General features: G+C 35.2%; 1 protein-coding gene across 6 annotated transcripts in view; it reads right to left on the bottom strand.

Annotated features, from left to right (window-relative positions):
- Window positions 1-27,715, bottom strand: part of MBD5 (methyl-CpG binding domain protein 5) — a 396,020-nt gene that overhangs the window by 51,615 nt on the left and 316,690 nt on the right. For 3 of the 6 annotated variants that reach the window (XM_067025971.1, XM_067025975.1, XM_067025976.1), the window contains exons 5-8: window positions 14,467-14,641; window positions 4,301-4,411; window positions 3,739-4,017; window positions 177-279 (exon numbers count right to left, since the gene is read on the bottom strand). In XM_067025971.1, the coding sequence (XP_066882072.1) occupies window positions 177-279; window positions 3,739-3,851 (216 nt within the window). In that variant the 5' untranslated portion in view covers window positions 3,852-4,017; window positions 4,301-4,411; window positions 14,467-14,641. Of the gene's footprint in view, window positions 1-176; window positions 280-3,738; window positions 4,412-14,056; window positions 14,268-14,466; window positions 14,642-27,715 lie in introns of all 6 variants that reach the window. The other 3 variants (XM_067025973.1, XM_067025972.1, XM_067025974.1) reach the window with 3 other exon arrangements.

Raw genomic sequence — 27,715 nt, 5'->3', positions numbered from 1 at the left:
TTTTCCACAATCTTTAAGCATTCCAAAATGCATGCAAAAGATATATAATTTAAGACTTTAAAATGTATAAATGATTGGAGAAGTAATATAAAAATGAAATGCCAAATGAGAAAAGCAAATATATGAAACACCTAAAAAATGAAAAATTGCTGATACATCTATTGCAAAATGGTTACCTTGGGAAGAATAAGAGGACATTCCAAGCCACACTTGCATGTTCCGTCAGTAAGCAGGTATGTTTTAACCTGCTCCAAGCAAGATAACAAAGACCCACTGGGACTGTGAAAATAGTTTAAAAAAACATCAGGAAATAATTCTGACTGCACATATTATATGAAAAACGGCATAATTTATAGTCTTACTGTCCTTCACAGGGTTTTTTCCTGTGAAATATTTTCCTACTAAGGAAAAGCATTTTCTTTGTCAGTATTATGTTAGCTACTAAATTATAGCCTTTAACACTATCACTCTTTCTTCTGACCAAAATATTTCTCAGAAAAATACAGATCTTCATAGAAAAATAAATAAAAGTATTTTGACAACCAAGAGTGGACTGAGGATGGGAAAAATGTATTCTTAAAGAAAGAGCAGGTAAGAAAGGAACAAGAAAACTACACGAAAGTAATCATTATCATTTTAAACTAGAAGATCTACTTCTAAAGCTGTTTGAGGAAAAACTGAAATTTAGGAACACATTGGAGGTCAAACCAGAAAGTCACTAAATTTACAAAAATTCGAGCTAACAAGTTCTTCCCTTTAATCTTGGAGTCTAGAACCAAGCTGCCCCTGTGTAAAAACAGGCTTCTCTTTTCCTCCCTCATTCATGTGTTTCTTTGAAGATAGATCAGTGTGGCCCACCTCAAATTCTACTGAAGATCCAAGCTGTACTTATAAGGATGGGGAACTCTTGAGGAGATAGAGTTTTAGGTGGCAGAAAGGTGTCTTGCAGGCCTTGTGGCTGGTGATTGGGTAGTGCTCTCAACGTTACTACTCTTTGGGTCACAGAAGTTAGTATAATATGTGAATACTGATCAAATTTAAGTCTACAGATTAGGTACTAATTCTGATGACAGGATAAGTCTCTAATGTTTATTTACAATGAGGATTAGTTTAAAATGGGCAATTTGCATTTTAGGACTTCTATTATTAATGTACTGATTTTACAGCTTGCATGCATATTATGTCTTGAAGATTATTATATACTTTTAATTCAAGAATATCTTTTATTTATGACTATTTACCAAAACTTTCACTTAAGCCATCTGATAAAGTTTAACCAGAAGCGATACTCTCCATTTCATAAACCAAGCTTTACATTACCAGGGGTAGACTATTCTCTTTCTACAAAAACACAGGTAGTAGTTTGGTGTCTATAAATAAACCAGCTTTAAAATGCAATTCATATTTTACTTATGGACAATCATATAAGTGACTTACGCATGTAGAAAATCACAATTAAAATCCTCAACTTTGTTAACTCTCTCTTTTATTTGGGCTAACAATTTTTTTCAGATGATATGCAAAGAATAATAATTCCCATATTACAGACTGGACTTCCACCCTAGCTGTAGGGGCAGCAAGATGTTTTTAGAGGTCTGGTAATTTTGATAAAATAAAATCACTAGTTATGTGAAGAATTCATGAATTTTATGAAAAGAAACTGCCTAATGTGTTACAGTTAAAAAAAGTGTATGAATGAATCCTAGAGGCAGTTAATTGTAAAATTAAACTTGAAGACAAGAATTCCTGAATTCTATCAGAGTATTCTACTCTAGAGTAGACACTTTAAAAACACTTCCTCTCAGTCAGTTGGGTTCTTTCCTTTAGTTGCAGCTCTTTAATTAACTTTTGGGAGTAACAATTAACATAAAAATAGTTACAAGTCTTATGGCATAGATAAAGCTTAGAAGATTGGAAGCAGGTGGGAAATTTAATGTGCAGCCTCAATGCCACCCTGAGGCAGGAACAGCTGCAGACAAACCTAAAAATTATAAGCAAACTGCACATTGCAAAGGAAGCTATAGAAGGAGGGCTAGCCTCTTATACATGTTCAAGTAGTAATTTAACCAGTTATATACAAACAAATCAAACCCATGCTGGCTGAATTTATTTGAAGGTGTCTTACCTTATCTGGCAAAGTTAGTTTCCAAAATAATCTTTAGTGTACAGATTTGGATTGGGAGAATTCAAACTCATACTAACAGATAGTAAAGTCTACTCAGACTTGGAAAAGTCATGAGCAAGATAATTGACAGATTCCCAGAGTTAATTTGCTTTAACCTAACTCTCAGCAACCTGAAAAGCTGATTTATCTTTCATAGGGATAAAGATGAAGTAAAACAAAAACAAAACAAACAAAATCCCCCCAAAACTAAATTATCAAATTTTTGGAGTTATTTGCTCTAGGCTTAATATATATTTGCTCCTTACATACTAGAAAAACCGTAAATATGAACATAACACTGATATCTTGCTATATTATTGATACATTGATAACAAAGTGTTTCTGGCAGTTTGTTAACAGCACTGGCAATAGAAACACTTTGAGAAAGTTATTCCGTGCGTCCTCATCCATCTAAGCTACCATGGGGTGAGCTCCACATTCCCTGCTTTCTTATCCCTTCACTTCAATTAATGTAGAGCATATCTTGAATATTACAGAAACAAAAAACACGTGTGCAAAAGAATTTCAATTGGTCATTAAGTTTACCTCAAGAAATACCTTCCACAAAACCAACCAACCAACCAACCAACCCAGGACAGAATCTGAACTGACAGTAGAGTTGTTATAGTATGACATCATGTGGCTTTATATAATGGAAAATTTTTCATTTATATAAATACATCTTTGCACAAATGAGAATTCCGTTGAAGCTGAGATACAAATAACCACAGTGAAAGTAACAGCATTAATGTAATGATGCAATGTGATATCTTTTAAAAAGTTCTCTTTGTAATAGTTTTTCTTATTACATCACAAAGAAAGATTTATGGTATTCTAATCATATACTTACTGATAACCTACAAAGTACGGAACTTAGGTGCCAATTATTTAATAATAAGACTAAAACTTCTTGCCAACAGTTCGGTTACTTCATTCAAGTTGTTCAACATAATAAAGGCTGTCAAAATTTAAAAGAGCAGGCATTTATATGTAATTTGTATGATTTTTACTTGTGAGATGACTCCATCATGACTTTTTCTTTTACTATTATATGCAGGGAATAGATTAAAAACTGCACAGAAAAAATAGGGAAAATATTTTTAGTTAACATCAGGTATTAAGAAACTAATAATTGAAACTGCCTATAGATAAAAACACTTAACCTTACATCAGAATAGCCAGCTGAAGCACTATGAAGGACACAATAATATTGTCAGGAGACATCGGGTCTGTTTTCAGTATTTTACATTCTCCTGTGAATGTAGTAATGATGCTCATGTGTTTCTTTTAGAAATCTTCCTATTTTTCTTTATCCTTGTTAGAGAGATAAGCAGGATGACATTTTATATAAACACAAATAATGCATAAAAATCCTCTCTTGTAACCTAAGGCAATTTACATCGCAAAACAGTACAGAATAAAAACACTTAAATATTTCCAGCACGAAGATCATTTATTCAAATTGATTTCAGGTGCTGTCAGTTACAATATTTACACTCAGAGGAAACAGACTGTACCTCCTTCATCTGGGGACCACAAACTTGGAGGTAGCGCAGGTAATAATACATGCTCACCTGACATAAAGCACTCCATTTTGATCCACACGGCGCTGCCAACCCACAGGAACTTGTATAGCTGAAAGACCTCCATCCTTGTCCCCTCCGTCACACTCTTTGCCTCCATTCATTTTCTGTGTCTGCTTGGGACTCCCCAAATATATCAGCAATAAGATGATATCCTTATATTACAGGGCATCCTGGCCTTCAAAAATGGCCAACGCAGCACAGTTTTCCCCAGACTGTACAAAATGCATTGGGAAGCTTCGGCTCAGTTTGGAACCAAGTCCTTGAAATCTGCCATTGTAGAAAAAATCAGTTTCCCATTATAATCTACATTAAATAATCAATATTTAATTCCTAAGGATGGTCTACATGGGTAAAAACGAGTGCTTCTGACTAAGGAAAATCATATTCACCAATGCTGGTACCTGTCTGAAGTGGGGGAGGGGAGGAGTGTAAGTTTTTAGTTCAACATTTTGTCTTGAACCTTGATGTTGGACTAAAATAACCTCTATTGTTTAGAAACTGTTCTCATTTTTACAGTGTGAGTCAGTTAATATTTCCAGGTACTACCCGCCTTTATAGGCCACATTCTTTAAACTTTCTCTTCATCTTCCAATCTGAATCCAAGATGTTGCAGGTTGGTTCATCTGATGTTTTCATGTCTTCAAAATTCCAATAATGTAGCCTGAAACATATGTAAATATGTAAACACTACATTTAATAATGAAAAACTGAGAAGCTGCACACTGCTTTTCTTTTTTTTTTAACATCTTTATTGGAATATAATTGCTTTACAATGTTGTGTTAGTTTCTGCTGTATAACAAAGTGAACCAGCTATAAGTATACATATAACCCCATATCCCCTCCCTCTTGCGTCTCCCTCCCACTCTCCCTATCCCACCCCTCTAGGTGTCACAAAGCACCGAGCTGATCTCCCTGTGCAATGCGGCTGCTTCCCACTAGCTATCTATTTTACGTTTGGTAGTGTATATATGTCAATGCCACTCTCTCACTTCGTGCCAGCTTTCCCTTCCCCTCCCCGTGTCCTCAAGTCCATTCTCTATGTCTATATCTTTATTCCTGTCCTGTCCCTAGGTTCATCAGAACCATTTTTGTTTGTTTGTTTTTAGATTCCATATATATGTGTTAGCATATGGTATTTGTTTTTCTCTTTTTGACTTACTTCACTCTGTATGACAGACTCTAGGTCCATCCACCTCACTACAAATAGTTCAATTTTGTTTCTTTTTATGGCTGAGTAATATTCCATTGTATATATGTGCCACATCTTCTTTACCCATTCATCTGTCGATGGACACTTAGGTTGCTTCTATGTCTTGGCTATTGTAAATAGTGCTGCAATGAACATTGTGGTACATGACTCTTTTGGAATTATGGTTTTCTCTTTTTGAAATATGGTTTTCTCAGGGTATATGCCCAGTAATGTGATTGCTGGATCATATGGTAGTTCCATTTTTGGTTTTTTAAGGAACCTCCATACTGTTCTAAGCTGTACACTTTAAAAAATAGAATAAACTGGTAAGTGTACTAAACCACTTTGATGTCCTCTGATGTCAAAATCACATTCAAACTCAACGTGTTTTCTTCTTCCAACTTGATCCACTTACTCCAGTTAAAACAATTTGCTTGCTCTTGCAACTTTCTAATTGCAAGATAGAGATAGACCCATAATATGGCATTACACATATACACACACAACCTCCTTCTAACTGACAATAAAAACATATTTACACACAACCTCCTTCTAACTGACAATAAAAACATATTTATCATCTCTTATGATCTGACAACTAGAAAGTTGTGTGTTAATCCAATCACTTAAAAAAAATTTTTTTTTTGGCCATGTGGCATGTAGGATCTTAGTTCCCTGACCAGGGATTGAACCCACATCCCCTGCATTGGGAGCAAGAAGTCTTAACCACTGGACTGCCAGGGAAGTTCCTCAAAAACTGTGTTAAATGACTTAAGATTCATATCATAATATTAAGACTTTAAAAAATTTAAATAAAAATTAATAGTTTAGATTGTTTTAAATATACATGCATGTATAATTCAATCAACACATAGTGTAAGTATATACAAAACTACTCATTCTGCATTCTTAAAAGTCTACATATTTAAGTTGGCCCCCAATCTATTTTTAGATCTCTTCATTGCGGAAGCAGGAGAATGCTTTATAGTAAAAGGCATCATGATTCAGGCATACACCTTATTGCAGCCTTGGCTCTGAGGCAGATTAAAGGTGTTGTAATGAAGCAAATACTAATATAGCTGAAAGTCAGGAACCATGGGGATGGGTGTGAGAAACACTGGCAGGCAATGGGAAAACCAGCAAAAATTTACTGGGAAAAATGTGGGGTGTAAAGGATAGTGCCAAGTAGTACATTCTCAATGGTGACTCAAGGTGCTAACTTGCATTTCTAGGCCCACTCCACTGGGTCTATGCCTCTCAAAGAAATGACCTGCTTGCAGGCACAGCTTCCTATTTCTGTCTTCCATTCACTGACCCCTGCTGATCACATATGTGTTTTATTCATGTTTCATTTAACAGTTAGTGAGTGGCTATTATGTATGAGGCACTATGCTATGTGCTGGATTACAAAGACGGTAAGACACCAGTTTATCCAAAGCCCCAGGAAATATTTGTGTTTGGCACTAAAAAGGTGCCGAGGGACTTCCCTGGTGGTCCAGTGGTTAAGACTCTGCACTTCCACTGCAGGGGTGAGAGTTCAATCCCTGGTCAGGGAAGTAAGATCCTGCAGGCGGTGTGGCAAAAAAAAAAAAAAAAAAGCTGCTGAATGGGGAAGAACAGAAAGGAAAGAGGCAGGGAGTGGGACGAGAAAGGATGGAGAGAGCAAGGAAGGGACAGTTCCTGTCCTCAAGAAGTTTCTAGCCTAGTGGAGTTCCCGGTGCCAGTGAAAGATGTGACAGAGATAAGAATTTTGTGTGATCCAGGACTCCCAGTTTGGCCAAATAGCAACAGACCCTGATGAGTGAAACTTTTTTTTTTTACAGTCCTTTTTCATGCTCATTTTATTACCTTGCTTCTTCCTAAAGAAATCTCTTCCGTGGTCTGTGGTCTTTAGACTGGACCAGCTCTCATTTTCCTCACTTTCAAGCTTTCTGACTTTTTTGATGCCTATTTCTTTCTTTTTTTTTGTCTGCCTGCTCTTGAGTGTGACTCCAACTTCCCCAAGACTGACTGGCTCACTCCATTAAGTAATTTGTAGATATGCCAGATAATAACATTGGATTCATTTCTGCCAAATGTCTCCCTCATATTTCAATAATCAAAAATACAAATATCTGACGGCTGGGTTTTGCTTAGACCAGCAGTTCTCAAAGCATGGTCCTGTGACAAGCATCATTATTGTTACTAATTTCTGGGAACATGTCAGAAATACAATTCACAGGACTGACCCCATACTTTCTAAATGAGAAACTCTGGGGGCAGTCTGTTTTTTAACAAGCCCTCTAGGTGATTCTAATGCAGGTGATTCTAATGCATGCTCAAGCTTGAGACCCACTGCTTAGACTAATGCCCCTGCTTTCCCTCCCCAGACATGACCGGTTTTACATTCCTACACCATGCAGGCAGCCGGCCTGCTACTTCCTTTTGTTCCTGGGAGGGTCATCCTTTTTTTGGCTGATACTTCACCATTCTAGAGGCAGCTCAGTTGTAAAGGCCTTAGGAACCCCTCACGCAGCTGAGGTCCAGTAACTATATAGTTATCATCTATTTTTCTCTAAGTGGCATTGATTTCCTCAACACTCATTTTGTAAATTTGGAAAATTCAGAGATGTTTGAGATGAAAATTAAAATTGAACTGTAATCTCACTGTTGAATCATAACCACTGCAAACATGGATGACTTTCAGTCATTGTTTTTGGAAATTTCTAAAAGCACACATTAAAAAAAATTTAATCTAATAATGAACCACTACTCCAAATTCACAATGTAAGCATTTTGTCATTTTTGTTTATTTTACAAAATAAAACACTTTAAGAATATTACAGATGAAGTTAAATACTACCCCTCACCCCCATCCAATTTCTCTTTTTCATCCTGTTAACCTCCCCTCTGGCTTAAAGGCAACTAACATCCTTGTTTTGGTCTGTATCTTTCCAGGCTATTTTTTAAAAAAATAAATTTATTTATTTTATTTATTTATTTTTGCCTGCATTGGGTCTTCGGTGCCGCATGCAGGCTTTCTCTAGTTGCAGCAAGCGGGGGCTACTCTTCCTTGCGGTGCGTGGGCTTCTCATTGTGGTGGCTTCTCTTGTTGCAGAGCATGGGCTCTAGGCATGTGGGCTTTAGTAGTTGCAGCATGCGGGCTCAGTAGCTGTGGCTCGCGGGCTCTAGAGCGCAGGCTCAGTAGTTGTGGCGCATGGGCTTTGTTGCTCCGTGGCATGTGGGATCTTCCCAGACCAGGGCTCGAACCCGTGTCCCCTGCATTGTCAGGCGGATTCTTAACAACTGCGCCACCAGGGAAGCACGAGGCTATGTTTTTATATGTTTATTCCTTATGTATATATGTAAACAATATTTGGTTTTGTTATATGTGTTTTAAAGTTTTTACATAAATACTATTATACATATATATCATTCTGCAACTTGCTTTTAAAAATTCAACATTGCTTTGAGTGCTATCTCTGTTGAGATACATAGATCTATCTCTGTTGCAGATATATAGATCAAATTTGTTAATTTTAAACATTTGAATGGTATTCTAACCTATGACTTTACAATTATTCATCTATTGGTATATCAATCATATTAATGTTGGGTTGTAGGGTGTGCACATTTAAACTTTAGAGGTACTGCCAAATTGCTCTCTAAAGTAGCTACACTAATTCCATGTTTTTCTATGTATAATAGTGCCTTCTTTCCTTTAAATATTGAATTATTACCACTTTATACTTTATTTTCACCTTGAGCATTTTACTATGGCATTAAATATTTTTCCAAAATATGACTTTTAATTGCTTAGATTTTCTTGGACAGAGGTTTATAATTTATTTACTTACTTCCCTTTTGTGGACATAGATTTTCTCCTAAATTTTCACAATTACAAATAAATCTGAGGTAAATATCTCTGTACATAAATCTATGGCCATTTTGATAATTCACTTAGAAGTATTTGCTAAAATAGAATTGTATAATTTTAGGGCCTTTGATAAATTTCCTAAAGCGCCAAGAGGGTAGTTTTAGGAAAGCATTTCAGGCCATGCTTCTCAAACTTTTGAAATCCATGCATGCCCTCTTTTGCTGAATATTAAAGTCTATTCTATTTGCCTCCAAGATTTTGATAACTTTATCTTCTATATAGACCAATCATTCAAGATTTAGTCAAGCTTTATTTTTATAGTTTTATGATGAAAACACCAGTTTCTCCTCTTTTCCAAATTTAACATAAAAACTACATATCCACAACATTTTCCCTTTACCCCTTCCCCAAAGATTCCATTATGACCCACCCTGTTTATATGGCTTGGTTCAAGCCCAGCAGACACAGGTTAAAACAGAAAAGATATTGTAATATGAAAGGCACCTCCATCTCACTAATACTAAGGATCAGGGATAGATGATAAATTTATTTCACAAACATTTCTGGTAGCAATAACAAAATTCACAAAGGAGTGTGTGTGTGTGTGTGTGTGTGTGTGTGTGTGTGTGTGTGAGTTCTGAGAATATTTGCCACCATTCTACCAACAATTTCATTTTCCAACCACCTTTCAATATGCAAATTAGTCTATGAGAGTTGACTTTTGGTGAATTGAATTTTAGTGACCTGATTCACTTCTTTGCATTGGCTTCATTCAGAATTCAAATTAGATGTTACCTCCTCAAGGAGACTACATTGTAAATCCTAGGTATTCTCTGAAACTTTGTTAATTCACTGATACCTCTTATTACCTGATTTTTTTCTTATCATTTTTTGTTTGTTTATTGCCTATCTCTCCCCACAGGAATGTAAACTCCTCACAGCAGGGACCTGTTTCTCTAGGTTCCTCCAACAGTCCCACTTCCTGGTATAGTATCCCTGGCCTACAGGAGGTGCTTAAATACTTGATGAAGACTAGTTACAAGCTTCTACAATGGCTACATTCTAGTTAGCCAATACTGTTTTATATTTTGATTTTTACCACGTAGGCCTGTAAAGTTTTAGCAACACAGGTGTCTAAAGTTAAAGAAAAGTTTTTAAAAGAAGTCAATAGAAGCCGGTGACTATGCATGTTGACAAAAAATACAAAGGATATTTTTTGCTCTAGATTTGTCCCTAATGATCTCAAAATCTCTGAGTAATAACTTCTGTGTAGCAAAAGTATGACAGGGCTTCTAAAAAAACAATATGCTAACTTTATACTTTATTTGTAAAGTGCATCAGAGTTTTATTTAAATGGTTTATATACACACTTTAATTGGATTAATAATGGAACCACTAAAATAGATGAATGCAACCATATAGAAATGAAACTTGTATTTCAACAGGATGATAATTAATGCAATAGACCTTTTTTCGCTATCTGCTTTACTGACATTCTTGTCAACCTAAGAATAAATTCACTATGTTATGCAGTGATAAGTGTATATTTTAAAAGTTACACCCAAAACACCATGCAGTCTAAATATCAGAGAATATGACATCATGAAAAAAAGTAGGTAATCTTCATAAATCTTTCTGAATAACATCAAACATCATATATTCTTCTGAATAATGTCACACAAACTTGATTAATGGTAAAAATAATGAATTGATTTTTTAAGTCATGTGATATTATGAGTAAATTCTATTAATATGTTTATAATGACATCACGCATTAATCTTGTGCTCAGGGCCATTACTTGGATACACAGTAGGACAGAATGAATCCTGAATGAGCTATTGATTTACCAAGGTGAGATGATGTAAATTAGGTAAAACACCAATATTTAATGTTATATAAGTATAAATTATCATTTGTACTTTTTATTCAATGATTATAAACTTAACTCATGAAATATTCAAAGTTAAGAAGTCTCCTCCAGTCAATCAACTATATACTTCAATAAAAAAGTTTTAAAAAATAGGAAAAAGAAGTATCCTCCATTCTGACATTTGCAAGGGTGAATGCCTCATGTTCTCCAATTGAGAAAAAAGGCTCACATAAAACCTACCTCTATACTTAAATTCCCAAACAATATGTACATGCAACAACAGGTATAATTGGATTAAGAAAGAACATAAGCATTAGCATTTTGAAGAGTAATGTCTGAGTGGCTACAATGTTATCATTTGATTGGGTAACGAATGGATATACTCATCATCTTTCCATCATTATTAAGTTAAATTATGCTTGTTAGGGTAACCCTGAATGACATTGCCCTTTTCAGTGATCTTTCATCCTCATATCAATTATTTAAACAGTTCCTTAAAAGTACTCAGCCAGCCTTCCCAATCAACCTTCCCATCTGTTTCACCTTTCACCTATTTACTCAAGCTATGCATTTTTATTTATGAGCACACTTATATTACAGTTATATCTTCTTTCATTAAAAAAAAAAACCTTCCAAAAAGTAGCCTCATTTTAACTCTGGTTCTTATTTTCATTTGGTTCTTATATTCACTGTGCAGCCACCTCTTCCAAAACATACCTCTCAAATACATCTTTTGTAAGAGACCTAATGCCTCTGCCAGGCTCTACTTACTCACCCCAAAGTATCCCAGTACATTTACACCTGTTTTATACAGTTGTATCAGGATACCACAAGCACATCTTTCCTGCTCTGATCACTCAAACTCTCTAGTTTCAAACGTCCTTGCCCTTTCAGTGCAGAAGAGTGTTACATTTTTTCACAAACTCTGAAGGTATAGGGATAGGCTCCTGAGAATGAGGCCAGTCCTCAGAGTCAAGGTAAAAAGCATCCTGACCTATGCCCATCTATGGTCAGGAGGATTACTTACACAGGCCATTTCATGTTACCAACGTTCAGCAACTTACACATTCTCGGCACATAGAAGCCTTTGGAGGATTAAGTGCTGAATGTAGTAGATTGCAATTGGCCACACATATTTTGTAGTTCCTTCCATCAGGAATTGGGATTTATTACTCTGTGGAGAGAGAAAAGTCCAGCTGGTCCAGCTAGTCCAGCTGAAGCCCCAGACATGTAACTGAGCCCAGCCAGCACCATGTGGAACAGGGATGAGCTGTCCCAGTTAAGCCCAGCCTAGACTTCCAACCCACAGAATCGTGAGTATTATTTCAAATAGCCAAACACTATACTGGAAATGATCTAGAAGTCTAAAATAGGGTTTTATTTAAATTAAGTACAGTATTGAGATGCTATGTAGCTGTACATTTTAATAGCTTGTGACCTTGGAAAAGTTTTAAAAAATTTCTTTCCTCATAAAATGGAGATTTTATAGAACTGTTCTGTTCTGGGGATATAATAAGTTAAAAGTCTTAAACTAGTACCTAGCACATAATAAATATCTAAGTTGTTATTATTTATACTTAGCTATTAAAATCATGTTATTGAAAAGGTCCATGACATTGTCAGGTGGAAAAAACACATGATAAAGCTGGATGTTTAGTTATAAATCTTCATTTACAAAAATGCTAGTATTTATGTAGATATAGGAATAGAACAGCACTATCTTCCCCATGCTTGTCCCTGGATAGCAGGAACATGAGTGACTTTTATTTCCTTCATTGTTTTTCTATATTTTCAAAAAAATTTTTATAATAAAAATGTGTTGGATCTGTAATTAGGAAAACTATTATTTCCAAAAAAATTAAATGCTATATCCATAGAACAGCTAATTAATGTTTCCCCAATACTTAAAAGCATTAGGGAAGATTTTTATTGGAAACAGTCACAAGCTTTGTGCCTAGTATTATGCTATTATTTCTCTTTCTGTTTTAGCTAAGTGGAGAAAAAGATAGGGAGAATCAGAAAGAATACCACATTAACCTGACTGACCTAAATAGTAGAAAGAAAAATTAAGGCTATCCTTTTGATTGGTTCTAAAATGCCTCAGGCTGTCACCCTTACTTTTCTGCTTGCAATGTCATCTGCTATCCCCATGTTTTTCATTAAACCAACTTCTGTTTATCTCCGTTTACATGTCACTTCCTCAGAGAGGCCTTCCCTGGTTTCTCCAGTCATTATTTGGCTTTCCAGGTCTAAATTTCGTTCTCTTTATAACTCCCCCTTATAATATTCAGGAATTCACATGCATTACTACACATAACTGAGCTTTTTCTTTGCCCTCACCATTCTATATGACTACAAAGAAAAAGCAATTGAGGCAGCTAACTTCAAGATACAGCTTCCCTTGTGCTTTTAAAAATATAGAAGGAAAGTGAGGGTTTGTACGCACATGTAGAAAATGCTTATGATGCACTTTACTTTCTTAAAAGCCCAAAATTGAAAAATCACAGATCCCAAATACATATTCTTTAAAAAAAAATTCAGAGAACTGTTTTAAAGTGTAATAACAGGTCACACCAGAATATTTATAAACTAATTAATAAACTCACTATAACTCTGAGGGAAAATTTATTTATGATATACTTCTGTATATTTGACATCAACATAGTTGGCTATTTTTGCTTTTCTATGGTATAGTAAAATTTCTCATAAAGATTATTCATAAAAAATACTTGCTTACATTTACATAATCTTTTTAAGAGTGCATTAAGCAAGTTTAAGGGGTTATTTTCACATTTTATCTGTGAATTACTAGTACTTTGGCTACTCAAGGTAGCTCAATAGGTCAAATCATTGTTAAAAAAAGAATGTATATCAATTTTTAAAAATCAAAACTGTACTAAGAATGAAACAATTGTGATTTTTTTGTCCATCTGGGGGTTGTACAACATATTGAAACAACTAATGTTTATGTACTCTTTTACTTAAAAAATGTTTTAGCATTCTTCAATTCACCTGGCAATGGATGCCAAGTTCCTATCTGGAGTAATTAGTTCCACACAGAGGTAATTGTCCCCACCCACCCCCTGTAACACTGACAATCAAGTTACTCAAAGTGAAAATAGGAAGATTCCTCAGCCATTGAAGAAACAAATACATTGTCTCTTTATATGTATAAATATCTAGGAACACTTAAGTCTAATCAACATCTCCAGCAAACATAATTAAATGTAAAGGATTATCTGATAAGGTTCTCAAGATGCAAGAGAAAGAAGACAGTCTCTGTAAATTCTAGAAGAGGGAGCCCAAAGCATACAATCTCTAAGTCCCATGATCTTTTACTGTGTTTATTTAGCTTACACATCAGGAAGGAAATGAGTAAGTAGTAATACCTGTAGATGTTTAGTGGTGGCATAAGAAAAGTGTCTCAAGGAGACTCCATCTAGCATTTGACTGCTCAGTGGAATGCTGATGGTGGCAGAGAAAATGTAGCAGCCAAAGAAAACTTATGCACAAAATGTTCAGGTTGGAGAGGAAGGTAGTTTCAATAGCACAAAACCGGGCATAGAATATTTTAGAGAACATGCTGAAGAAAAGCAAAACCTGTAGAAAATAAAGTCTGCAATTTAACAAATAGGTAAGCAAAATATAAAACCAAGTTAAAAACACGAGGGCTCTGGGCCAAATTCCACGTGTGGAAGTACCTGGCAAGTGCACAGTTTGAGAATAATAATACAAGTGAATTAGTTGACAATATTTAAATCAAAAGATGTCACATGAAAATTTGCATTATCTTGTTTACCTGAGAAACTGGACAATGTGGTAACACTAGGTCAGCATTCCTGCCTTGCAACAATTATCTGGAACGGAGCAGTGGCTGCTCCTTCAGAAAGGACTTGGTTCTCCAGTACACTGCAGTGGCTTCCTGCTTCATTCCCACCAGCCTGGCCTCTGTAGGCACTTGGGTTTCCAACCTTCTGGAATAGAAAGGACTTTGAGGTAAGGCTTGAAGGGCAGACTGTAGACCTTGACAAGAGGTACAACTTATTTCTTTTAATGACCATTTAACCTACACTTCATTGTTTCTTCACAAGGGTAGAGGATGAACTCTCTACTCTGTAGTGTATCTTCACGCATTGTTAGTATATGAAGGAATACCAGCCGGTACGCCAGCTAAAACCACAAGCACACACAGTCAACCTTCTTAATGAAATTGCTTTGACCCTGAGACTCTGGTGATCATTGAATTAGAGGAGTCAGAGGGTACAGAGAATGCTCATCCAACTTTAATTCTCTATCTTTCCTTCTTTCTTAGCACCATTGTCAGCAATACCACTTTATCATTATTTCAGGAACTTAATGTTGGGATCAAAGAATTATGAAACCAAATTGTACATTATCATTATTGAGTTACAAAAAGACATTTTCCCCTGACTTTTAAAACTGCTTCCTTTTAGCAAATAAGGAAAAAGTTTATAAGGACTTTCAAAAGTATACTTGAGACCTTATTACCCCTTACTTAATTTTCTCCTAGCCATCAGGGAGACAAAGACAAGGTTGCTCCTCAGCGTGGGTAAAATAATCCTTGGTGCAGTTTAACTCATTTTGTTCTGTTTCCACAGGCATTGAACAACCCTCTGATTATTTGATGGATTTCACAGGGGCTTTGATATCATTAAGTTAGTGACTTAGATATCAGATACAGGTATTTCAATCAATGAAAACAAACCAACTAACAAACAGGTCACCTGGTTTATAAATTAAATTCTTGCAAATATCGAATCAACATTGTGAAAATGACTATACTACCCAAAGCAATCGACAGATTCAATGCAATCACTATCAAACTAACAATGGCATTTTTCACAGAACTAGAACAAAAAATTTCACAATTTGTATGGAAACACGAAAGACCCTGAATAGCCAAAACAATCTTGAGAAAGAAAAACGGAGCTGGAGGAATCAGGCTCCCTGACTTCAGACTATATTACAAAGCTACAGTAATCAAGACAGTATGGTACTGGCAATATATATATATATGGTCTGTGTCAGACCCTAGAGGCCCAACACCCTTGAGAGGAATTGCGAAGTCAATTCTTTAAAATTGGAAGAGTAGGGATCACATCCTGGACCATAGTACTCCACAGGGCGCTCCTCTACCTTTGAGGTCTTTCCAGATATCTGGCCTACTTTTTCTTTTTCTTTTTGATTTTGGGCCAAAGCAGGACAGGGGACTGTGTAGGACAGGGTGTAGCAGCATGCTTGAGCAATGCTATTCCTCAGAAAGCAGCCAAGAGAGACAAAGAAACAACTAAGGGATGTGGGACCAAGGTTAAATAATTACGTTTCTATAATCCTGATATATTAAAGGCACTCCTGGCATTATATTTAATGTTTTAAGTTTATTGGGAATCAACTACATGTGAAGCTCTGTAACAGATACTCGGGGCCCAGACATAAAGAGAACATCGTCCCCCTAGCTCAAGGAGCTTACTGTCTGAGAGGTGGAGGGTAGGGAGTTGGTCAGTCAGGTAAACAGGTAATTAATTACAACACTGAGTGACACCAGCTGTGCTAGGGCTAAATACGGAGTGTTAAATGAACACAAAGAAAGAGCTAGTCCAGTTTTCAGGGATCAGAGAAAGGGGGAAGCAGGATACATCTAAGGATGTGCAGAGGTTACACAGGCAAAGAAAGGTTAGCAGGAGACCGGAAACCTTACCTAATCCATGCAAATGATCTTAGTTCCAAAAGATTAATATTGAAGATTTTATATTTATCTGGCAATAATAATCCCAATATGGTACTCATTTTTAGCTGGTAAGCAAGCATAAAGATCTCATTTTGTAAAACCTGTTAACCTTGAGATGTGATAAGTGATGAGGCATTAATGAATATTTTCCACAGGAAGATCTGGATGTCTGCCTGATGCCTTAAATACAAAATGATGCCCTGACATCCAGATAAGCAGATATTGTTCTGTAGGAGAAATACTATGAAAGAATGATAATTCACTTCAGTAAGAGTGATATTAGATGTGACTGCATTGGAAGCAGAAGCTAAAACAAACAAGATATGGATGAGGGAGCCTTCCTCTATAGATAAAGTAGTTCAAAACTGTTTGGAAGTATATCCTTTAATAAAAGTATGTCTTAAAATAAAAGAAGTCCATAAGTGATGAAAATAAGATGACTGTTGTGCTAAAGTTATTCTGGCCAAATATATAAATAATACTGGCTGACATCCTACCATCTTCTGGGACTTTATACATACACATATTAACTCACTTAGCCTTGTCACAGCCCTGTAAGTAAGTACTACTACTTTTTCTTTTCTAGTGTTGAGGAAACTGAGGCAAGAGAAATTAAATAATTTTACCTTCCCTTTTCCTGTCTGATAATTAATTTCCCTCTTTTCCTACTTTACTTTTCTTCTTAGTATTCATCACTATCTAACATACTGTATTTTACTATTTATCCTATTATTGTCTGTCTCCTCTGATAAGAACATAAGCTCTGTGAACATATGGATATATTAGTCACCATAACAGACAGAAACCCTTTCTAATTAAAAACACTTTTAAAAATTGAAGTATAGTTGATTTACAGTGTAGTGCCAATCTCTGCTGTACAGCAAAGTGACTCAGTTTTACACATATAGACATTCTTTTTAAATATTCTTTCCCATTATGGTTTATCCCAGACTAATTTGTGCTTTGGGCTCAATAGCTTCTTGAAGGCTGGCTTTGTGTTGCAACTTTTTTCACTTCTTATAGCACAAGGTATAGAATCTTACACATGCTGGAGCCAAAAATATTTGTTGAGTGAATGATGAGTGTAATTAATCAGTAAGGATATACAGAGCCCTTGCCATGTATGGCACTGCACTTGTCACCATAGATGGGCAAGTACAAAACACCATCAGTGTTCTTAAAGAACTTAGGAATAGAAACAGGTAGATGTAAGAGGAATACCTGGTGTACAATATAAAAAGTCCTCATATTTCATTACTTCCTTTGTTCAATCATATAATGATGTCTAAAAATGCTTATTCACCACTTCTCTCAAGACATCCTAGTATTCTAATGCATTAATCTTTCTTGGAAATGCCACAACTGTTCACAACTCTATGCCTATGCACATGTTGTTCCCTGGGCATAGAAAGATTTCCTCTCACTTTCTTAAAGCAACCTTCTGTCCTTTAACTAAATTCCAGGGTCAACTCCTCCATGAAGCCTCTTCCAGTCTCCTGCTTAGAGTTACTATCTCATTCTACAGTATTGCTTACATGCATGTAACAGCCCTTACCATATTCTGTTTTATGTAATTACATTATCAGGTACTGGGTATGAAAACAGTGTGCTTTGAGTTGAATTATTTGTTTTTCTCACCTAGAGAACTTTTTTTTACTCCTCTAAAATATAATCACAAATAGAAAAGTTCTTAATGATATGTTAAAACAAATCAGTGATACACAAGGTGATTAATTGTAGGTGTGTATTTATTTAACCAAAATCAAATGAAGGTTGAATAGAATCTACTTTTCTTATTTTATTTTCAGCTCAACTTTTGGATTCAGAGACTATTTCCAGTGTCGAAAAGAGTATCTGGCACACAGAAAATTAGTTGTTGAATAAATAAATGAATGCCTGTATACAAACCATGGCATTAAATGCTAAATGGCATGGCATAAACTAAATGTACTATAGGAACTCAGAGATGAGATAACACATAATAGAAAGAACAATGAACTAACAGAGTTTGATATCTACAATTTTCCAGCTTATAATTTTGAGCAAGATATGTAACCTGAGCTTTAATTTTTCAATTTGTTAAGATTAATGGACTGAACTAGATAAGTAGTTTTCAAATTATTTTAGTTGTAGATCTCTTTTGTCTAATAAAATCTAAATGGAATTTCTATTATAAAAAGCAGAAAAAGAGATTTGTTGGTAATAATTCATTTTGGAAGACCAAATTATAATATTACTTATTAAAATCCATCAATAAGAATAATGGGCTATTTTCATTAATAAAATGTATGAAATCAAGGGATATAGGTGACAGTTGCAATTTAAGGAATCTTCATCAACAAATTTATTTCTGTACTTTGTTTTGGTTTTATAATATTGAGACAATTCTGATTACCACATAAAAGCTATTGTAAATGGCAACTTTTTTGAAAAATAGAAAATTTGGCTTTGGCAATATTAAAATCGCTGCAATCAAAATGGTCTAGAAGCTTGAAGGGAAGTAAAGAAAATCCTGTTTCCAAAATTGAATGACTATTATCTAATCATTACTCATGTCTCTGGTCGTGAATACAAAATATGGGTAAGAACTACCAAAAACTTAAATTAAACAAGAAGACTTTTGTTAATACAATATTATCACATTAATTTGCCACTGCAGAATTGTTAAGGAGTGATAAGGATACATGGCAGGAAGACTCCTCTGTTGTATTTGTATTTATTTAATGGAGCATACATATGCTGCAGCTACTCTCTTGCTTGCATAATTTGATTTGGAGATATAACAATGGATTCAAGTTTTAAAAAAGGCCAACTAAAAACTAAAAAATAAAAATGCATACTCATAAGAAGTTCAAATATCTACAGGGAAATTGGTGGCAAGGCTTTAGTCAGCAGTTCATAAAAATATAAACTAGCAGCACAGTTTATTTTTGTTTCATGATGTGTTCATGTGTTACAATTTGGTATAACACATGTGAGTGGGCATGTTATTTTTATGACTGTGTTAAAATACTTAATATAATTTAAAAATGTAAATTTGTGTCCAACGTTTGGAAAACTCCAAAGAACCTCCTCTGAGCTAGATGTTCTCCTGGTCATTCCAATGTTATCGTTTCTACATAAGCTAGAAAAGGAAGAAATACTTTATAAGGATGACTTCAGTGTTTTCAACTCAATCTTATATATGTTTACTGAGATTAGATACCCATGGGATGGGGGAAGGGCCTGACCAGATTGAAGTGGAGAACTCGTGCTAGGGAGTATCAGAAATACAGCTTTAAAAAACATTCCAGTCTTCCTAGCATAGGATGAATCTCTATGCACATAAAGCTAAAAACAGCTTTGGTATCATAGATCCATGACATTTCTAACATAAGCATTGCTGGTCTACAGGTATCTTAATTTACAAATGCAATTTCATTCCTATGTACTTATTTTCTGATAATGACATCTGTCAGATGGAAAATAACTTTTCAGTGATTTTGCCTTTACTTACTTGAAGAACATATTCTGATTTGAACTACAGAGGAAAGTCTCTTAACTGACCTCCACATAAACAAATCACTGAATTAATCAAAACAGCATTTCCACTTGAAAACAGGCAAAAGCTTACTTCTGCCCTTACCACCTGAATTATATGCTTTTGAATATCAGCTGTGTTGTTTCCAAAGCTGTCTGAGTCAATAACACTTGCTGGTGTCATTTAGGAATTTAATAAAATATTTTGTAAACAAATGAAATATAAATATAAAAAGAGAATGACTGTTTTCATGAAAATTAAGTTGAAAGCATAACTTTTAGTACCCACCTCTTAAAAAGTGAGGTTGAACAAGATGGAAAAGAGCAGAATCTTGGGGGGAAAACCCTAGTTAAGAGCACGAATTCTGGACCCAGACTGCTGAAAGTAAAATTTCAACTCTACCTATTGGTGTGTGACTTAGGGTAAGTTACATCTCTGTTCTTCAATTTTCTCTTCTGCAAAATGAAGATAATACTAATATCTACCACACAGTGTTGAGCAAATTGAATAAGTGAAGATGCAAAGTACTAAGCTCCTGGCCCATAATAAGCGTTATGTAAATATTTGGTAAATAAATAAAAATAGCTGGCCATAAAGGAAATCTCAATGACTCCAGACAAATGAAATCACACACAATGTATCATCTGATCAAATTTCCATATAGAACGTCATAAGAAAATGATATCCCCAAACATCCCTGTATTTCTAAATTTAAAAACAGTCACTCATATATAGGTAGCGGTGAAAGCCAATTTGAGGTCAATGATCATGAATTTATGGCAGAATCCAAAAGGTGAACTTATTCACCAGAACATGACTTATCAGACAAGACAGCAATATGGACAGAGCTGGACCTCTGGCTTATTGAGTATAGGCACAGAAAGAACAAAAACAAAACAGATTATACGATTTTTGCAATTTAATATCAAACTATTGTAAACAATATACACAAACACTCACATAGAGTGGGGCAAGAGAGAATAATAAAGGAAATATGGCAAAATGTTAATTGCTGAATTTGTGCGAATAGAGTTCTTTGTGCTATTGCAACTTCTCGGTAAGTTTGAAATTATTTCAAAAAATGTAAGAAAATCAAACAAAAATAAAATAGGACCATGGTTTTGAAGAGGGGTGGGCAAAAGAGAGAGGGGCAATGAAGTCTGAGATATGGCACTTGTGTGACTGAAATATGGAACACAGAATCTAAGCTGGAATACAGGTTTATATGAAGTTAAAGGACATGCAGTACAGGTATCAGGGGAGGAGGAAGGGAACTGTGAGTATATAAGGCAGGAGAAATAGTCTGATCGGAAGGAGTTAAAATGGGGAGACAAAACATAGACTTTTGAAGATTATAAGGCAAAGTGATTAAATGCCCAAATAAATAAAGGAGAAAGGGCTTCCCTGGTGGCGCAGTGGTTGAGAGTCCGCCTGCCGATGCAGGGGACACGGGTTCGTGCCCTGGTCCGGGAAGATCCCACATGCCGCGGAGCAACTAAGCCCGTGAGCCATGGCCGCTGGGCCTGCGCGTCCGGAGCCTGTGCTCCGCAACGGGAGAGGCCACAGCAGTGAGAGGCCCGCATAACGCAAAAAAAAAAAAAAAAAAAAAAAAAAAAAAAAAAAAAAAAAAAAAGGAGAAAGAAAAATTCGACTTCAGGTCAGAAAAGATTAATATAATGGGCTATTCTACTTTCAAGTTGCTTCTCTACCTTGTTAATTCCCCTAGCCCCATATATTGGTGGGAGTAACTCAAGCTTAAAGAACTGTTCATTAAAAAAAAAAAAAAAAAAAAAAAAAAAAAAAAAAAGAAAAGAAAAGAAAAACAAGGAAGGAAGGAAGAAAGAAAACTCCAATCCATCTTGCGTGAATGGAGGACTAAATTTGGGAGAGGGATAGGTAAAGAAAGATAAAACCTTCTGGAGAAGTTGATAAAAATGTGTCCCTTCTTAGGTGTTTATGTGGAATTGGCTTGGTCTTGAATATTTAGTAAGACATATAACTATTAAATGAGGTATGATTAATAGAAATAACGAAATAAAACTGTCAGTACTTGAAGTCAACATGATCATTTTCCTAAAGAACCCAAACTGGAAAATTATTAGAACCAAGGACAAAGGTATTTAGAAGGTAGCTAAGTATAAAACTAACATACAAAAACAAGAAAGGGATAATTGCCCTATCAAATAGTAAAACATATTAAAAAGTTGTAGTACTGGTACAAGAATAGGCAAGTAGTATAACAGAAGAGACTGGCCACAAATAAACCCATAGATATGCAAATTTAGTTGATGATAGAGGTGGCATTTTATTTTATTTTATTTTTATGAGGTGGTATTTTAAATCAGTAGGAAAGGGATGGCCAGTTCAATATATGGCATTGGGACAACTGTATACTCGGGGAAAAAAATGAATTACTTTCATAACTCATGTAATTTACAAAAATGCATTCCAGATGATTCAAGACTTAAGTCAAAAACAAAAACTAAATCAAGCTAAATCATATGCAGTAAGACAATATAAAATAATATGTTTATTTGAACTATATTTATGAAAGCCTGCTAAAGGAGATACAAAAAGCAAATGCAATAATGAAAAAGACTGTTAAATTTTGACTACATCAAAATTTAAAACTTCTGTTCAGCAAAAGAATCACCAAAAAACTTAGAAGACAATTGATAGGGGGAAAATATTTGCAACATATATAACAGTCTAAAGCATTAGTATCTGGAATGTATAAGTAACTTCCAAAAATCAATTAAAAAAAAGATATAAAGCCCAAAAGAAAAATGGACCATAAATATGGATAGGCTGAGAAGAGGAAATGCCAAAAGGTCTGTAAGCTTAAGAAAAGATGCTCGATCTTAGTAGTAATCAGAAAATGCAAAATAAAGCAATAACAAAGTATCACTTTTCACTCCTAAGATGTGTAAACATTTTTAAAAGACTGGTAATAGCAAGTTCGGTCAACAGCATGGGGTAACAGGTAGTGTCAAACTACTGGTAGAAGGATCATTTACCTCCTTTAGGAGGTATATATATGAGCATCAATATTAACTTAAGATATACATATTCTTTGAAACAGTAGCTCATCTTCTTTATCATGCTTGGAAAAATAATAAAATATGTGCACAAAGAATTATGTAAAATGATATTCACTAGCACTGATCATTAGAATGAAAAATACAAAACAACCTAAATGCCTATTAACTAGGGAATGGGTAAATAATAAAACGTTCATAATATGGAAGATAATACAACAGTTAAAAGAGGTAGTTCTACAGTGATACGGAAAAATTTCTAAGACATACTGTCAAGTGAGGAAAAATGAGTTGAAGAACATGTTCTAAAAGTAAAAACATTTAGAATGGAGATGATCACTAATGTACTGCTATGGAGAGATCATCAGGATAGAATGCTGTTTACTGAAAAGACGTAGAAGCAAAGGCCAGCCAGTAACAATGAACATTCCCAGACTAAGCCTAAGGACTCTAAACACCATGGTTGGACTGAAAGAAACCAGATCTCCAGTTGGCTGTGATGCACAGACTTGCTAAAGGCAGGAAAGAAAAGAAATTGAATTCCTATGAATTCCCCTAGGCATTGGAGGGTGATTAATGAACTACTATTTTTAATAGAGATACAGCATCTGCCAGGCAATGACAGACACTTCAATGATTTCATTTAATTCTGACAATGCCAGGGTAAGTATTATTGGTTCCATTGGACAAATAAAGAAAGTAAGGCTCAAAACTTAGGTACCGTCCCTAACTTTAAATGATCACTTAACTACTTAAGTGCTATTCAAAGTGAGGTCTGGAGAGCACTGTCAGTCTGTAAGAACAGTGTGTACAAGAGTGAGAAACTGTGCTAGCAATTTAAGAGTTATATTCACTAAATCTTATAATAAAATTTGGGCTTGAAAAAAAAAGATGCAGAATTTAAAAAAATTGTACTTGTGTAAAGAAAAATAAAAAGTTACTTCCTAAAAAAAAGCAGACACATTTAAGCTACATTAGAATATCATACATAAGGATGTATAATAGTATTTTTTGTATCTATCGATGGTGAAATTGGGTTCCTTTTCACATCAAATGCCATGAATCTTCAATCTTTTCTTCCTTGGGTGCCTTTTGTATCTTATCTTAGACTAAAATTACATGTCAGTAAGAAACATGTACTGAGTATCTACTAAAAACCTAGGTGCTCAAAAACAAGTAACACAAGGTATGTTCCCTCAAAACCTGAGGAATAACTTTTGTAAACCACTTGGGATCTTCACTCAAGAGGCATGAAGCAATCAAGTACTTAGGACAAAATTATGTTTATTTTTGGCAGTCTACACAAGGTGAAGTTCTACTTTTAAGAACTGACTCAGGTACGAATTTTAACATATACTTAGAGGTGTATAATGTCCAATTACTCAAATCAAATACTGTTTTCTTTGTTCATTAACTTGAACTTTAATATTTTATAGCAAAAAAGCCTAGAATACTACGTATAAGCCTTTATAAAAGCATCTGATTTTGTTTCTTTATTTTTATTAGGTAAACGTCCTTGGAATTCTGCAGCTTACAATTCAAAGTTTTTCCTTGATGACTTAAAATGTTTAAAACACTTTTTTTGGACCAAGAATGAAAACATGGCAGTAACCTTGATATTAACATTGAACACATCAGTGTGTTGTATTTGAGTTTCAAGAATACTCAGCATGGCAGAAATTCTTGGGAATCTGGAACTTGGAGGTTAAACCACTAAAGTTGGCTTAGGAGGCTTTAAGAATATTAGGAGATGAGATGATGCAAGCAATTTCATCTCTGGAAAAATCAATCTAATGTTAATGAAAAAATTTCCATGGCAATCTGATACAGAAGCAAAGGTGCAGAATAAAAAGATAAAGATTTTTTTAGTTCTAACTATAGGTATTATTTGAAAACTTTACTCTTTATTGAAGCTTTTTGTTTCTAACCTTCAACAGGGATATGTTTTAATATTCTTATTTTTATAGTTTTCAAGAAGGATACTGATGACTCAGATTAACCTGTAAGCTAATAAACTAGTCTCTATTGACCTAGAGAGTCAAAGTATCTGGAATAAGTTATGTAACTTTTAGGAGCATTTATTAATTCTAGTTCATAGCTGAGCAGTAATACTATTTATTGATTCATTATTTTTGCCAGAAAGATATCCAAATTAGAATAAGAAAACAGATGCTGACATATAAGTCATCTATTAAACACAGCAGGTAACAACAAAACATAGCTATGAATTTTTACACTGAAAACAAGAGGGACAAGGAAAAGGAATTTACCAAATTTATAAGAAAATAATCCTGAAACCCTCAAGTAAATTTCAAATTTATATTACCAAGTCATTTCTTACTACTAATAAATAATAAATAAAGCCAAAGATGAGACTGCAATGATAGTTGTAATGTTTCAGGCATGAACACTTCAAAAGACAACTGCAGTAATAATTTGTATATTTTAAGTATGAACACTTCAACAGACAGTAGCTTTTTCTTTTGTGGCCACACTGTGGCTTGTGGGATCTTAGTTCCCTGACTAGGGATCAAACTCGGGCCACGGCTGTGAAAGCTCCGAGTCCTAACCACTGGACTGCCAGGCAATTCCACGCCCCCCCACCCTTTTTTTTTTTCAACAGACAAAAATATTCTGTTTGAAAAAAACACCAGGATAGGGCTTCCCTGGTGGCGCAGTGGTTGAGAGTCCGCCTGCCGATGCAGGGGATACGGGTTCGTGCCCCGGTCCAGGAGGATCCCACGTGCCATGGAGCGGCTGGGCCCGTGAGCCATGGCCGCTGGGCCTGTGTGTCCGGGGCCTGTGCTCCGCAACGGGAGAGGCCACAACAGTGAGAGGCCCGCGTACCACAAAAAAAAAAAAAAAAAAACCAGGATATTGTAATACAAGTGCTTGCTTTGATTTAACTGTATTATGCGAATAATGCTGAATGATAAAGAGATATAATCCCACACTATTAAGTATTTTCAACTTTGGTGTTATATCAGACATCACAAACAGCTCACTACTGTATAAATTCTATTTTTTCTAGGAAAATTTTTGGTAGCCTCAATCTACTTCAGATATATATGACTATACATATAAATATATAAATATTCATATACACATACATATATATAAAATACCAGAAAGTCACAGGGAAATTTCATATACCAAGTCTTGATTAATCTTATAAAATACAAAAAGAAGACTTGTCATTAACAATTAAAAATGAAATTATATTTAGTAAAAATGCATTTTGTGAGATGATACTGTTCTTAATCTTTTTCATTTGTTCAGCTATAGATGTGTTTAGAGTAATTGGGTCACACTGAACCAGTAATTCAGATAATGAGAATTTTACAATACTTATATGTCCTTTCCCTCACTGGACTTTTTAATATTTCAGTATTAAAGAAAATCTTTGTTGAAAAGTCAGTTTTATTCTAAGTTTTATGATTTGTTTATAATATGGTTATTCATTCATTCATTCAAAAGTATATGAACTAGGTATAAAATCAAATGAAATTATTTAAATCCTTCATTATGGCCTACTACATATCAGACATAGTTGTAGGCACTGGGGAATCCTACAATTGGGAGGCTTACAATGCAGTGGTGGAGACAAACCAAAAATCAAGAAGTGAATATATAAATAAAATAACTGGCAGTCATGGTAAGTGCTATGAAAGAAAGAAATAAGGACCTAAGGGAGAACAAGGGTGAGGGGTAGGAAAGATCTCCCTTAGAGAGATGGGAAGTCTTCCCTGAGGAGATGAAATTTAAGTGAGACCTGAAAGATGAGAGAGAAACTGGCCATGAGAAGGGAATCTGGGGAAGAGTATTCTAGGCAAAGGAAACAGCATGTACAAAATACCAGAGCTGGAAAAGAGTTGGGTGTGGTCCAGAAACTGAAGGAAGATCCACGTTGCTGAAATGTAATGAGGGAAGTGGGGAGTGGCATAAGATGAGGCTGGAGAAATAGGCAGGGAGGGAATCACATAGGGTCTCATTATTCATAATCATGTTGTGATTTTTTTTTTAATTGCAATGGGAAGTTTTCAAGAGTATAAGCATAGGAGTGACAAGACTTTAATTGCACTTTAGGAAGGTATCTCTCTTTTGCTGTGCTAAGAATGGATTGGACCAGCGGACTTCCCTGGTGGTGTAATGGTTAAGACTCTGTGCTCCCAATGCAGGGGGCCTGGGAACTAGATCCCATATAACGCCGCAACTAATAAGCCCGCTGGCCGCAACTAAGACACGGTGCAACCAAATAAATAAATAAATAAATGTAAAAAGAATGTATTGGACCATATGACACAGCAATCCCACTCCTGGGCATATATCTGGAGAAAAACCATAATTTGAAAAGATACATGAACCCCAATGTTCATTGCAGCACTATTTACAATAGCCAGGACATGGAAGCAACCTCAATGTCCGTCGATGGAGGAATGGATAAAGAAGATGTGGTACATATATACAATGGAATATTACTCAGCCATAAAAAAGAACAAAATAATGCCATTTGCAGCAACATGGATGCACCCAGAGTTTGTCATACTGAGTGAAGTTAAGCCAGACAAAGACACATATGATACTGCTTATATGTGGAATCCAAAAAAATAGTACAAATGAACCTATTAACAAAACAGAAATACAGCCAGAGATGTAGAAAACAAACTTATGGTTACCAAGGGGGAAGGGGCAGGAGAGATAAATTGGGAGACTGGGATTGACATACACACAATACTATATA

The sequence above is a fragment of the Kogia breviceps genome, chromosome 2 (assembly GCF_026419965.1).
Source record: "Kogia breviceps isolate mKogBre1 chromosome 2, mKogBre1 haplotype 1, whole genome shotgun sequence".
NCBI lineage: Eukaryota > Metazoa > Chordata > Mammalia > Artiodactyla > Physeteridae > Kogia > Kogia breviceps.
This window is presented reverse-complemented; position numbering and strand designations above follow the sequence as displayed.